The 14,459-nt window shown below is 38.6% G+C and overlaps 1 protein-coding gene across 1 annotated transcript in view; it reads left to right on the forward strand.

Moving 5' to 3' along the window:
* Positions 1-4,836: 4,836 nt before the first annotated feature.
* The window catches only part of CCDC158 (coiled-coil domain containing 158), a 137,976-nt gene continuing 128,353 nt past the window's right edge, over positions 4,837-14,459 (forward strand). The window contains exons 1-5 of the mRNA XM_006885340.1: positions 4,837-4,906; positions 5,626-5,628; positions 7,818-8,029; positions 13,702-13,811; positions 13,913-14,240. Of these exons, the coding sequence (XP_006885402.1) occupies positions 4,837-4,906; positions 5,626-5,628; positions 7,818-8,029; positions 13,702-13,811; positions 13,913-14,240 (723 nt within the window). The remainder of the gene's footprint in view (positions 4,907-5,625; positions 5,629-7,817; positions 8,030-13,701; positions 13,812-13,912; positions 14,241-14,459) is intronic.

Here is a 14,459-nt window from a genome sequence, read left to right on the forward strand (position 1 = left end):
GCTGAGTATCTCCCTTGTGTTATTGTTCACCTAAAAGATATGTCTGTTATTTGGCTGCAAGTTGTATCAAAAAGATGAGCTTAATTCTAGTCTCAAAAGGGAACTGAAAGCTGCAGTCTTGTGGCTTCTGCACACTCTATCCAGGACTTTGTGTTGTTAATAGTTTCAGTGTGGTTAGCATTGGCAGCCAGATACCATCTAGTTACAGTCTCATGGTCATGGAAGTTGAATATCATGAGATCCATTGGTGCTGTAGACTAATTGTTTCCTTGCATTTTTTTTATATTCTTCACTCTTACTTGTTCTAGAACAGGAAGCTGCTGTTGAGTCAAGTCCAACTCTTGCCTACCTTATATTCAAGATCATTTGGGAATACATTACATACCATTTACTTGCCAGATCTTAGAGAAAATGGATATATGGCCAGAATAGCTATCCGGAATTGCTAATACAACCTAGATTCTAGCCTCTATTCAAGAGTTTAAAATGAAAGCCTCACTTTTATACTGCCCTGTCTATACACAGACCAAGTTATCTTTGATTTTAGACTCTTCAAAAGGAGGCAACACAACATAGGGAAAGAGTCTGACTTCTATCCACTTCATAAAAAAGAACTATGCTCATCAATAATGTCCATAGTACCATACAAATAACTACATAGACATGCCACCCCACATGCTCCTACACCTATTTTACCAATCATTGAGTTCAGTGTGCATTGAAAGACTCTCAGGCTTAACTTAGAGTTGTGGCATTTATTAGGGAAATAGGTATCTCACAATGTAAGTCCAGGTTTAGTCCAGCAGCCCCAAGCCAGATTAACAAATCACAGTTCCTCAATTAGTGAAAGTCCAGGTTCAACAGCAGTTTAACAGCACGAATGCAAGAAGCCACTGGTTACCTCTGTAACCAGCAGGCTTTATTTTATCTCATAGCAGTTATAAGTCAGCACCAAGGTTGCTCTGGTTATAACTTGTCACAGTTTTCTCACAGCAGTGCCATAGTCTCTCCACCATGGTCTCTCACTGTGTCTTCACAGTCCCTCTACCACTGTCTCGCAGAGTGGAAAGTGTTCTCTTATATTGATTGCACAGCTGTTGGTGTTTGGCAAGACTATGCCTCCCCAATGGGGGCCAGCACAATGACTAGAAAAGCCAATTTTCAAGGGTTCTGATACCCCAGACTCTCATACGGAGCTTAAGTGGTTTGTGTGTTTTTTTTTTAATTTGTTTTACTTTATTGACTCACCATTCATTTATTAGTTTGCCATACTGTGTGTATGAGATGCTCGAAGCTTTGCCACCCATGTCTCAATAAACAGGGTCACGTAAGGTGGATAGGTTTCAGAGAAACTTCCAGACTAGGAAGCAGGCCTGTTCATCCACTCATGAAATAACAGGCCTTTGAAAACACTATGAACAACTTAGAAGCATTGTTGGATATAGTACTGGAAGAAGAACCCCTCAGATTGGAAGGTATTCAGAATGCCACTGGAGAAGAGCTACCGCCTCAAAGTAGAATCTACTTTAGTGACATGTGTGGAGTAAAGCTTTCACACCTAGTGAAGGGCCTTCATTTGCAATATGGAAAAACTCAGAATGAGGAGAAGTAGCTGGGGGGAAAAGGTCCAATAATGATTTGAACATAGAATATACGAAGTATGAACCTAGGAAAATGGAAAGTCAGCAGTGGGTTTGAACATAGCAGAAATCATGAGACAAGGCAAGGTTTCTTCAGTATTCATAGAATCACTAGGAATACTTTTTGGCTTGCTGACATCTAACGGCATTCTCATTGGTTATGGTTCTTTGAGGAGGTTGAGGGAGAAATTTGGAATCAAGTTACTGCCATACTTCTTTAAACTTAGTCTCCACCAGCCTAATACAATACAATGAGTACTATTTGATATAAAGGAATGTTTGTAACCGTAATTATTTCTAATTTGCTAATTATTTTTGTCAGAGAAATGCTTTCTTTTATTATTTGACAGTGGTTAAAAGGTAATTAATTTCACTCAGCATAATGTCCTCCAGGGTCACCCATTTTGTATAATATTTCACGAGTTCTTTGTTTTTCAGCGCAGCATAGTATTCTTGTGTGAATATACCAGAGCTTCTCTATCCATTTGTTTGTTGATGGCCATTGGGTTGTTTCCAACTCTTTGCTATTGTGAACAAAGCCACTAATAAATATGGGTGTGCATACATCTGCTTGGGTGGCAGTTCTGGTTTATTTAGGGTATATTTCCAGTAGTGGAATTGCTGGGTCAAGTGGTATATTTATTTGTAACTTTTTGAGAAAGTACCATACTGCCTTCCATAGTGGTTGCACCATTTTACCCTTTTACCCTGGAAGACACTATGTTGAGTGAAATATCTCAATCACAAAAGGACAAATACTGCATAGTGCCACTGTTGTAAAATGGGACTAACACTAGGGTTGGGGCCACCTAAGAAAAGAGGGGATAAATATTGTATACTGCATTGAAACAGATGAGGGAGAGAACAGTTTAAAAGGAATATGTAGGATTAGGTGTTGTTTTCATGACAAGATTACAGAAAAAGAAATTCATATTAAAGTGGACTGTGGACTTTGGGGGAGGGAATTGTATAACAAAGATTTTTCATCAAAGAGAAGAACGAACAGGGGAGGTAGGCAGGGAGGAAAATGTGCAACAATGAATGAATGGGGGAAATTAAATGGAAAGAATATGCTGTAAAAATATATATGTTGCATTAAAAATAATAAACATTTAATTAAAAAAGGGTAATTAATTTTGCTAGAAGGGTATGCCACATGCCTCTGAAAACTATGAACTTGGAGAAACAATAGTTATAGAAAGGCCTCAGGTCTTTTGTTCTTGAAGTCGCTATGAGACATGCACGACTTGATGGTAATCGACAACAAAAACAGAAGGTTATTGCACTGCAATACCAATGGCATATGGTTTAAATTCTGCTTATGAAAATGCACTAGAGGGTCTGCTATGGGTTGGCCCCAACTCGGATAATACACCACCACAACCACAACTCTTATGAAAGAGAATTAAGAGGGGAAAAAAGGCTGCCTCAAATTAGAATGGTAATACCATGATTTTTTATTTTGAGTAATAGTAATTTTTGAACAATATTTAGATTTTTATTTTCATAATAGTTTTTTTTCAGCTTGACTTTGATAAATTACTTGTCTAGCTAAGTCAATAATTCAGATAATAAGGGTCTATTAATTTGCTAATTTCACGTTTTTCTATATAAATATTTACCTGATGAATTACTAAGTTTCAAATGTTAGTAAAGTCATTGTCTGGTCTATCCATTTAAAAAATGTCTACATATTTTAATTTCTAGATCTTTTTCTTGTTAGGTGCTATCAAGTCATGTACGACTCATAGCAACTCTGAATAACAGATCTGAATCCTGTCAGGTCCCGTGCCATCCACGTCATCTCTAATACACTTGAGCTGGTTGTTGCCATCACTGTGTCAGTCTGTCTTGTTGAGGGTCTCTCTTTCCTAACATGATGTCCCTTTCTAAGGAATAGCTTCTTCTAGAAGCATGCCCAAAGTATGTGAGATGAAGCTTCCTTGCCTCTATGGACTACTATGACCATATTTTTCCCAATTTGTTTGTTCTTTTGGCAGTTCATAGGGTATTCAGTGTTCTTCTCCAATACCCAAACACAAAGGCATCAATTCTTCTTCTGTTATCCTTATTCACTGTCCAGCTCTCAGATGCATAACAGTTAATTGAAAAGACCATAGTCTGAATCAAACACACTTTACATGGTCTTTACATGGACATCATTGCTTTTAAATATTTTAGATATTTACTTATATCTTGCCCAGTGTGGTACGTCTCCTGATCTCCTGATTGCTGGTACCAAGGATGCTAATTTGTGGATCCAAGTATGATGAAATCATTGACAATGTCAATCCTTTTCTTATATAATTTTTTTTTAACTCTGTTGTTGTTGTTAGGTGACATTGAATCAGGTACAACTCAGCAACCTTGTGAACAGCTGACCTGAACCTTGCTCTATCCTGTGCCATCCTAACAATCTCTGACACTCTAGAGCCCATTGTTGAAGTCACTGTGTCAGTCCATCTCACTGGAGTTTTTCTTCTTCTTCACTGACTCTCCATCTTTCCAAGCATGATGTGCCTTACCAAGGAACACCCTTGCCTAGCTACATGTTCAAAGTTTGAAAGATGAAGCTTTGCCATCTGTGCCTATGGCTGCCGTTTTTCTAAGGCATATCTGTTTGTTCTTTTGGTAGTTAGTCCATGGGATATTCTGTACTCCTCTCCAGTACTAGCTTGCCTCCAGAAACCCTATGAACCTAGAGAAAGGATGAAAGTCACACATTCAAGTGTCGAGGACTTTCATTCATAGGGTCACTATGAGTCACCTACGACTCGACGGCACTTAACAACAACTCCAGTACCACAACTCAAAGGCATCAGTTCTGTCATTCTCCTTCTTTGTCCATCTCTCTATAGTTGGTGCTTGAGAAGACCATTACCTCCACCTTGTTAGTGCACCTCAGTCTTCAAACTGCTTTCATTGCTCTTCAGCATTTTTGAGAGGTCCCTGACAACAGACTTGCTAAGTACAATTTGTCTTCTGATTTCCTAATTGCTGGTACCAAGGGGGTTGATTATTGATACAAGCAAAATTAAGCCATTGACAGCTTCAATCCTTTCTTCATCTATCATAATGTTGACTGTTGGTTCTGTGTTAATAAAGATTAAATTCTCTTTTCAGACAAGAAGTAAAAGAACCAAACAGGGAAGCATTCATAATTTCAAGATCTCCCAGAAAAGGCAAAATAGTTAATATGGAACAAAAAGATTGTGAAGCACACAATGAAGATCTTTTTACAGGTAGTGGCATCACATCTAATGGAGGTATGTGACCTATATAAAACAAAATGGGGGAAATTAGAATTAAGCAGTCTTCATAATATTTAGTCTAGCTGCTGGTTTTTAGTATGTTTTACTTTTTATTTATGCACCACACAGACCATAATCTTAGTCTTAGTCTTTTTTCAAAAATAGCATACTTTTAGGGGAGCTCTAGTGGCCTAGTGGCAAGAAGCTACACTACAATCCCAGAGGTGCATGGTTCGAATCCACCAGATGCTCTGCCAGGGAAGGAGTAACAATCTCCTCCTGTACCAGTCAGATTCGACTTGACAGTACACACACAAAAATATTTAAAAAAAAAATAGCATACTTTTTTCTTTTTAAAAAAGGGCTCATGTTGCTTAATGATATGGAGTTGTGATGCCAACCCAAAGGCACACAGTTCGAATCCACCAGCTACTCCCCAGGAGGAAGATCTTACTGCAGTCTCCTCCTCTGAGATTTATTACCTCTGAAAACCCATTGAAGTATGTGAGTCCATTCCGACTTGACAGTATATAACATCAGCAACATTTGAAAATGGCCAGAAGAAGAAAGTGACATTTGAAAATGTCAAGAAGAATTGAGGCCTTTGAGTTGTGATGTCAGAGAAGAATACTGAATATCCATGGACTACCAAAAGAATAAATGGACATGTCATAGAGAAAGTGCAGCCAGAGTGCTCCTCAAAGGCAAGGATGGCAGAACTTAATCACAGAAAGGTAGTTGGGAGGGTGCTATTCCTTAAGAAGGGACATCATGCTTGGAAAGGAGGAGAGTCAGTAAAGTGAGGAAGACTTAATGAAGTGGGTTGACACAGTTTCTGCAGCAGTGGGCTCATGTATGTCAGAGATGATGAGGATGGCACAGGAAAGGACCTGATTCAGATCTGTTACACATAAGGTCACTATGAATCATACTTGAAGGCACCTAACAATAACAACAACGTTATTTAGCACATGTTTTCATTATCCTTTTAGCTTGTTCTCCAGGGAAAAAACAACACCCCATATTCAAATATATTATATGGAGACCCTTTTATTAAGACATAAACAGGACAAAGACAGAGAAGTTATTTTAGAGTGAGGGTAACTGTCACAGCATGATGCCTTGAGTAGTCTGCTGAACCATGGCTCTACTTTTCATTTATAAGGTTTGGAGGAGTATTGTAGACAGGACTACAAGCAGATATAGGGTTATGTACACAATTTCAAATTTAAAAATTTAAGGATTGATTATGAAGTTCCTACCACCTGGCTATAAGGCTATGACTCCTGGAAATCAGCAAGAACATGCCTAGACAAGTTCCCTGGTTCTTTGAACAGACTGTCCCTCCTTAGTCCTGTGATCACCTTTCAGTCACACTCTCCTTGAGGGCAAAACCATGTGACTAGTTTCTAAAACTGATTGCCCTGGAGTCAGAACTGACTCATGCAGACCCTCCACTGGGTTTCCAAAGCTGTAAATTGTACAGAAGGGGATTTCCCCATTTTTCACTTTATTTGTAGTGGTGGTGGTGGTGTTAGGTGCTGTGAAGTCAAGTAAGACTGTAGCAACCCTTTAACAGATCTGAACCACATCCTATCCCATGCCATCATCACAACTCTGACATGCTTGAATCCATTGCCTCAGTCACTGTGTCAGTCCATCTCCTTCAGGGTCTTCCACTTTTTTGCTGACACTCCTTTCCAAGCATGATGTAGTTTTCCCAGGAACAGCCTCTCTTAACAACATGTCCAAAGTATGAGAGATAGAACCTCATCTCCTTTGCCTCCAAGGAGTAATATAGACTGCATTTTTTTCAAGACATACCTGTTCATTCTTTTGGCAGACTGTGGGGTACTCTACTCATCTCTAGCATGCCAACTCAAAGGCATCAAGTCTTCTTCTGTCATCCTTAATTTATTATCCAGCTCTCAGATAAGTAGCAGGTAATTGAAAAGACCATAGCCTGAATGAAGTGCACACTGATATCATTACTCTTAATTTGAAGAGGTCCCTGACAGCAGACTTGCCCAGTGTAATACGTCTCCTAATAACCCAACTGCTGGTATTAAGAGTGTTGCTTATTAACCTAAGCAAGATGAAATCATTGACAGCTTCACCTCAGAGGTTGATTCAAACCACCAAAGAGGCACAGCATTTTGATTCCATAGAAAGTATAACTTTCTGTAGGTTAGGTCACCAGCTTTCAAGCTAGTTTATAGGTTCACCAGCTCTCAGGCTAGTTTATAGGTCAGAAAGAACTCAAATGATGTCTGAATTATGCAAAGAATCAAAATGGAGTTAGAAATCTGCCATCGACTTCTGACTTCCACAGCAAAATGCTTCAGATTTTAAGCTCTAATACAGTTTAGAAATTGTTTTTATTTTAAAGAAGTGGAGCTGTGATCAGAGCATAGAAGAGAGATCTAGAATCACTGAGGGAGCTGCCAAATGGGAACTGGAACTAGAGGGAACATGGCTACTATCAAAAACCCATCCCAGGCAGAGCCAGAAGAGAATGCTTAGTCTCATTTCCCCTTTTCTTCCAGACTGGTTAATTCTGATTCTTACATGTCCCTGGCCTCAGTCAGTTCGCCAGCTACTTTTACTGAAACTCCTCTAACCCCCTAGACTTCTCCATAGTACCTTGTGCTAACTTACTTTTCTCTTGTTGTGTACTGACCCTCCAGCAGGTTTTCAGAGGTATCTAATCGCATAATACGAGATAGCCCATCTTTCTTGCGTGGAGCAGCTGGCAGATTCAAACCACTTGCCTTTGGAATGGCAGCACAACTCCTTACCACTAAGCCACCAAAGCTCTCTACTTGTCTCTCTTCCCCTTGAGACCCTGAGTTTCAAAATCATGTAGCATAATGTTTGTTACAAAATTATTTTATGTTAATATATGAATTAATTCTTTAATATGTAGGTTCAAGTCCATTTTTTATGTCATCTATTCGTGGTACAATAATTGAAAACACATCTTCAGCTGGGACTTTGGCACAAATTCCTCTGTTCCCTAAATATGAACTGGAACTTGATTCTCATAGAAAAATTTCTTACCCTGCAAAGGAACACATTGAACGTGTTTTGGAAGAATATTCAAATCAAGTTAAAGATTTGCAGAGAAAACTGTGTGAAGTAAGTTGCATTTTCTTCTTCTAACAAATTATGCTGTTTGGGAAAAAGCAGTGAGTGAGGCACATTGCCTGGGAATAGAAACTAAACTTCCTGGAAGAAAAACTGATGGATTTGTTGGTTGGTTTTAGATGCTGTCAAGTAAGCTCCTACTCATAGTGACTACAACAGAACAAAACTCTGCCCAGTCCTGTACCATCCTCACAATCTCTGTTGTGCTTAAGCCCTTTGTCATTGTCAGTCCATTTTACTGAGCTTTCCTTCTACTCCTCCAAACAGATATCCTTTTCCTTGGACTGGCAGCTTCTGAAAACATGCCCCAAATATATGAGACAAAATCTTACCTTCTTTGCCTCTAAGAAACATTCTGTCTATACCTCTTCCAAGACAGATTAGTTTATTCTTTTGGCAATCCATGTTATATTAAATATTCATCACCAAAACCAAAATTCAAAGGGATTGGTTTTTCTTCAGTATTCCTTGTTTGTGTATAAATTGTTGTTAGGTGTTGTCAAGTTGAATATGACTCATAGTGACCTTATGAACAGATCTTAACCCTATCCTGCCTGTTATTGTCTCTGACATACTTGAGCCTATTGCCACAGTCCAGTGTCAGTCCATCTTGTTGAGGGTAGTCCTCTCTTTTTACTGACCTATGCTTCTCCAAGCATGATATCCTTTTTCAAGAAATAAACCCCTCCCAACAACATGCCCAAAGTATGAGTCGAAATTTCACCATCCTTCCCTCAAAGGAGCCTTTGGGCTGCACTTTCTCCAAAACACATCTGTTTATTCTTCTTGAAGTCTATGGGATATTTAGTTTTATTCTCCAGCACCACTCAAAGGCCTCAATTCTTCTTTTGTCATCCTTATTTACTGTCAAGCTCTTAAATGCATAGAAGGTGATCAGGTGCATCTTGGTCTTTAAACCAAAATCATTACTTTTCAGGACTTAAGAGAAGTCTCTGACAGCAGACATAAACAATGTAGTACATCTTCTGATCTCCTGGCTGCTGGTATCAATGGTATTTATTGTGAATCCAAGTAAGATAAAGTCACTGACAGCTTCAGTCCTTTATCCATGTATCACCTCTTTAATCAGTGGTGAGGATTTTTGTCTTCTTGATGTTGAGATGTCGTTTATATTGAAGACTGTAGTCCTTGATCTTTTGTAGCAAGTGCTTCAGGTCCTCCTCACTTTCAGCAATGTGTGTCAACTGCATAATGCAGATTGTTGATGAGTCTTCTTCCAATATTAACACCACATTCTTCTTCATAAAGTCCAGCTTCTCAAATTATTTGCTCAGCATACAGATTGCACATAGATATGGAGAAAACATACTATCCTGACACACACTTTTCTTATTTTTACACTATGCATTGTTCCCTTGCTTTGTTTGACAACAGCTTCCTGGTCTAGGTACAGGTTTCACATGAGCACAGCTAAGTGTTCTGAAATTTCCCTTCTTCTCAATGTTATCCATAGCTTGTTATGATCCACACAAACAACTTTGCATAGTTGCTGAAGCACAAATCAACATTCTTCTGGTATTCTCTGATTTCACTCACTATCTGTCTGACATTAGCAATGGTCCCTGGTGACCCAGCCTCTTTTAAAGCCAGCTTGAACAGTTCCCTGTCAGTGTACTGTTCTAGCCATTTTGGGATGATTTTCAGTAATATTTTGCTTGCATATGGTATTAATGAAATTGTGTGTTAATTTTCACATCATATTGGATCTCTTGTCTTGGGAGTTGGAACAAATAGACCTCTGTAGCAAGAAGCTGTGCTACAATCCTGAAGGCACATAGTTCAAGGCCACCAGCTGCTCCATGGTAGAAGGATGGACAGTCTCCTCCTGTGCAATTAACTGCCTCAGAAAATCTGCCAGGGGGTCGGCTGTGAGTCTGTTCCGACTACATTATACACAACAACACTGGATCTCTCATCTTGGGAATTGGAACAAATAGACCTCTTCTAGTCTTGTTGATCAGGTAACTGTCTTCCCAATTTCTGGACACAGACTGGAGAGCATGTCAAAGGCTGCATCTGTTACTTGAAATATGTCAATAGGTATCCTATAGATACCTGGGGTCTTATTTTTGCTGGTGTCTTCAATGCAGCTTTAAACTTCTTCACTTATCACCACTGGCTCTTTATCATATATGCTAATTCTTGAAATATTTCATTGTTGACTGATTCTTTTTGGTGCAGTAACTCTTTGTATTCCCTCCATCTTCTGATGATGCTTCCCAAATCATTCAAGATTTTGCCCTAACATCTTTCAGGATTGCAATCCAGGGCTTCATTTTGTTCTTCTGTTGTTTCAGCTTGAGTAATGCCAAGTGAGTTCTTACCTTTTTATTCTCCAACTATATATAACTCTTTGCACATTACATTATAATAATTGTATTGGTGACACTTCTCAAATTTGACCCCTTCTATTTCAGTGTTAGAAGGTGAGTTGCTGGAGATTCTACATATCTGTTTTCCTTTTGTCAATTATTATTTATAATTGCTTTAGTTTACTGGTGTAATTTTAGTAAAACTTGGTAGCTCAAAATGTTTCAATTAACATTCATCAAGGTCAGCAAAAAAGGTGACTGTCCGTGATACGCATTTGGCACAGTGGCTACAATAGTGGGATCATGCACAGCAGTATTTGTAAAGATGGCACAGGACTGGCCAGTGTTTTGTTATGGTGTTCATGGAATCACTATTCAGAGATGGCTTGATAGCATTTATGAGCAACCACTGTGATTAATTGAGTCAGGGATGCTTTCCTGCTATCAAAACTTGATACCTATTTACAAAACAATACAAGAGGGTAGCTGTTAAATGTGTATGTACAAATGCCAGGTGAACGGTGTCTAGATGTTTTTGCTGAAATTATCAAGTGGGTCTTATATACGTTTAAGTGGACTTTAACCAGCCTTTACAATTGCATGTTGGATACCAGCATTCTCTAGCATAAACTTGAAACTTTTTACTCATTTATGCAAAGCTCTTTGTAATCTAATCTCTCCCTGTTCATTTCATCTCCTTACTTTCCAATCCACCGGTACCAAGCTACTTGCTTTTTCCCTAGTTACACTATCTTATTATGCATGGACCTTTACACTTTGACCATTCTCTTTTATCTATTTTGTTTACCTAGTAAACTCTTACCCATCAAGACTTAGCTAAGCGTTTCCTTCTTTGAATCCTTTTCTCTAGACAGTGTTAAGTGTATTGTGCTCTATACATTTAATGCCTTTTGTACATAGCCCATTTTTAATATTTGACACATTTTAGTGTACTGTTTCACACATCAGATATAGCATGGTAGGAAAAAACTCACAATTTCATTTCAAGTACTGAAAATTAGTTAGTACTGAATTAATGTGCACAGAATGTAAAGATAAATAGGGTGCATAGGAGTCATTGTGATTTAATAAGAACACTACCTTGTCTTAAGTACACGAATGAAAATACATGTCACTGTAGGAGGCCTGGAGGTGGCAATGAGAGTAGAAAGCACAATATCTTCGTTCATTTTCTATATTCATCCTCTGAAAAGCACTTGAGACTGTTGACTCCTCATCAATATGTTTTGAATCAGTAAATGAGTAGCAGGCATATTTGCATACTTATAATTTCTAGCCTCTACTTTCTATATAACAAATGTTGTGCTAGGTACTGATTATATAAAGATTGATAAAAGACCTTGCCCCTTCCAAAGTTGTAGTTTTAGTGTTATGGATGAGATATTTAAAAAGTAACAGTGTGATCTGTTCTACAGAAGTAGTATCAGTGATGCTAAATCCAATTAATGCTTTTTTATTCCTTATCTTACTCGACTTTTCATTATCATTTGACACACTTAACTTTTTCCTCTTGAAGTACTCTCTTCTCCTAGGTCTTATGGAAACACAAGCTGCTTCTAGTTTTTCTGAGCTCGTTCTTTTTCGGTCTTTTTTTTCCAGTAAAGTTCTCTATATACAGTCATACTGTTTTCAGTGACCTTCACTGTAATTTTTTGCCAGTGAGTGCTCAGTTTATATTTCTAGCACATCCTCTTTTCTGAGCTCCACACTTAGTTGGTATAGGATACTCTGGTATTTACCTGACATTTCTGCTGGAGATATTTGTCAGGCTCTGTAAACTCAACATTTCCAACATGGTCTTTTCCCCCAAAATCATAATTTTAGCTATGTGTGGTGCCACCTTCACAGAGTTGCACAAGATAGAAATCTGACTCAGAATCCTTGCCTTCAAGGAGTAGCCTCTCTAGGATGAACCTGTTTTTTCTCCTACCAGTCCATGGTGTTTTCAGTACTTTTCTCCAGCACCAAAACTCAAAGGCATCAACTCTCCTTCTAGCATCACTAGTCATTGTCCAGCTCTCTGATGCATAGCAAGTAATTGCAAAGACCATGGCCTGGATCAGGCTCACCTTAGTCTCCAGACTGACATCGTTGCACTTCAGCACTTTGGAGAGGTCTCTGACAGTAGACTTTCCCAGTGAAATCCATCTTTAAATTTCCTGACTACTGGTATCAAGAGTGTTGACTGTAGAGCCAAGCAAACTGAAGCTGTCAACAATCTCAATTTCTTCATCATCCATCATGATGCTGCCAGTTGGCCCAGTTGTGAGAATCTTTGTTTTCTTGTTGTTAAGCTTCAATCCATATTGAAGGCTGTGGTCCTTGACCTTCTGCAGCAAGCGCTTCAGGTCCTCCTCAGTTTCAGCAAGCAGGGTTGTATCATCTGAATGCCTCAGACTGTTGATGAGTCTTCCTCCAATCTTGATGCCACACTTCTCATAGTGCCCAGCCTCCCGGATAATCTGTTCCTCATATAGATTGAAAAGATATGAAGACAGGACATATCCCTGATGCACACCCTTCCCAATTTTGAACCAAGCAGTGTTTCCTTGCTCTCTTCTGATGACTGCCTATTGGTCCAGGTATACGTTTCACAATCAAGTTATACGTTGTACAATCAAGTGTTCTGGGATTCCCATTCTTCTCAGAGTCAGCTACAATTTGTTGTGATCCATGCAGTCAAATGCCTTTGCATTGTCAATAAAATAAATTAATCTTTGAAAATTATTAACTATAAGGAAATATATACCTCTAAACCATTCTACTATGTTGAGTCTATTCTGACTTATAGGGATCCTCTTTCGGAGAGGAGACTACCCATCTTTTTTCCTGTGGATCCAAACCACTGGTGGTTAATAGTCTGACATGCTACATAATATGATTCCACAGTTTCTTTTGAATTCCTCTCACTCATTGCGATCAATTCAAAGCTGACTCATAGCTGACTTTCCATTGGGTTTCTTTGAGGCGGTAAATTGGATGGAATGAGATTGCCTATCTTTCCCTTGTAAAACCAGTAGTAGATTCGAACCACCAGAAAGGTGTGACCTATGGTTAGCAGTGTGACTCCTTAGCAATCATTACTTTGTTGTTGTTCTTGTTAGTAAACCTTTGAATAGCTGACCTGAACCCTGCTCTATCCTGTGCCATCCTCATCATCTCTGACACACTAGATCCCATTGCTGAAGTCACAGTGTCAATCCATCTTGTTGGGGATTTTCCTTTCTTGGGCTGACCATCAAGGAATAGTCTTTCCTAGATAAATATAGAAGAGACTAATATGTGTGGCTTCCCCTTCCCCCTCCACAGAGCAATGAACTACATGAGAAACAAAAGTTTTACTTGAAGCAGTCAGTCATTGATTTGCAAACAAAACTTCAAGAGATGCAAATGGAAAGAGATGCCATGGCTGACATCAGGTTACTATTTGTTTCTTGAAATTATTTTGCTCTTTGTAATATGAAAGTACCTATGTGAGTACAAATTTTACCAATTTTTTTTCTTTCAATTAATCTCATAGACGGAGAGAGAATCAGTCCCAGGATGATTTAAGAAATCAACTTCAGAATACAGTTCATGAACTTGAAGCTGCCAAATGCCTCAAGGAGGACATGCTAAAAGATAGCAGTGCACAGATAGAGCAGCTAAGAAAAATGATGCTCACTCATGAAGGAGTGCTTCAAGAAATCCGAACTGTCCTGGTTGACTTTGAAGAAGCCTCAGGCAAGAAAGTATATGATCATGAAAGCCTGCCTACTCTTCACATCCGTAACTTGGGCTCAGCTGTTAGTAAAATCTTGAGAGATTTAGACACAGAGATTTCTTATCTTAAAGGGAGGATATTTCCAGTAAGTGGTGAGAACACTACTTTTGTTTTATATTAAAACTCATTAAGAGAATAGTATTAAACTTTAAAGATTTTTTTAAATCTTAAAAGTAAGCCAAGTTACCCTTTTTAAAAAATAATATGTAATTACCTCTGTTAATAAATGCAGAGCTAACTGAATTTACTTGTATAGCTTCATGAAAATAAAGCCAGAGTTAAAGATTTCATTAGAATGTATCTA

The sequence above is a fragment of the Elephantulus edwardii genome, unplaced genomic scaffold (genome assembly GCF_000299155.1).
Source record: "Elephantulus edwardii isolate Elephantulus edwardi_28Jun2011 unplaced genomic scaffold, EleEdw1.0 scaffold00042, whole genome shotgun sequence".
Taxonomy (NCBI): domain Eukaryota; kingdom Metazoa; phylum Chordata; class Mammalia; order Macroscelidea; family Macroscelididae; genus Elephantulus; species Elephantulus edwardii.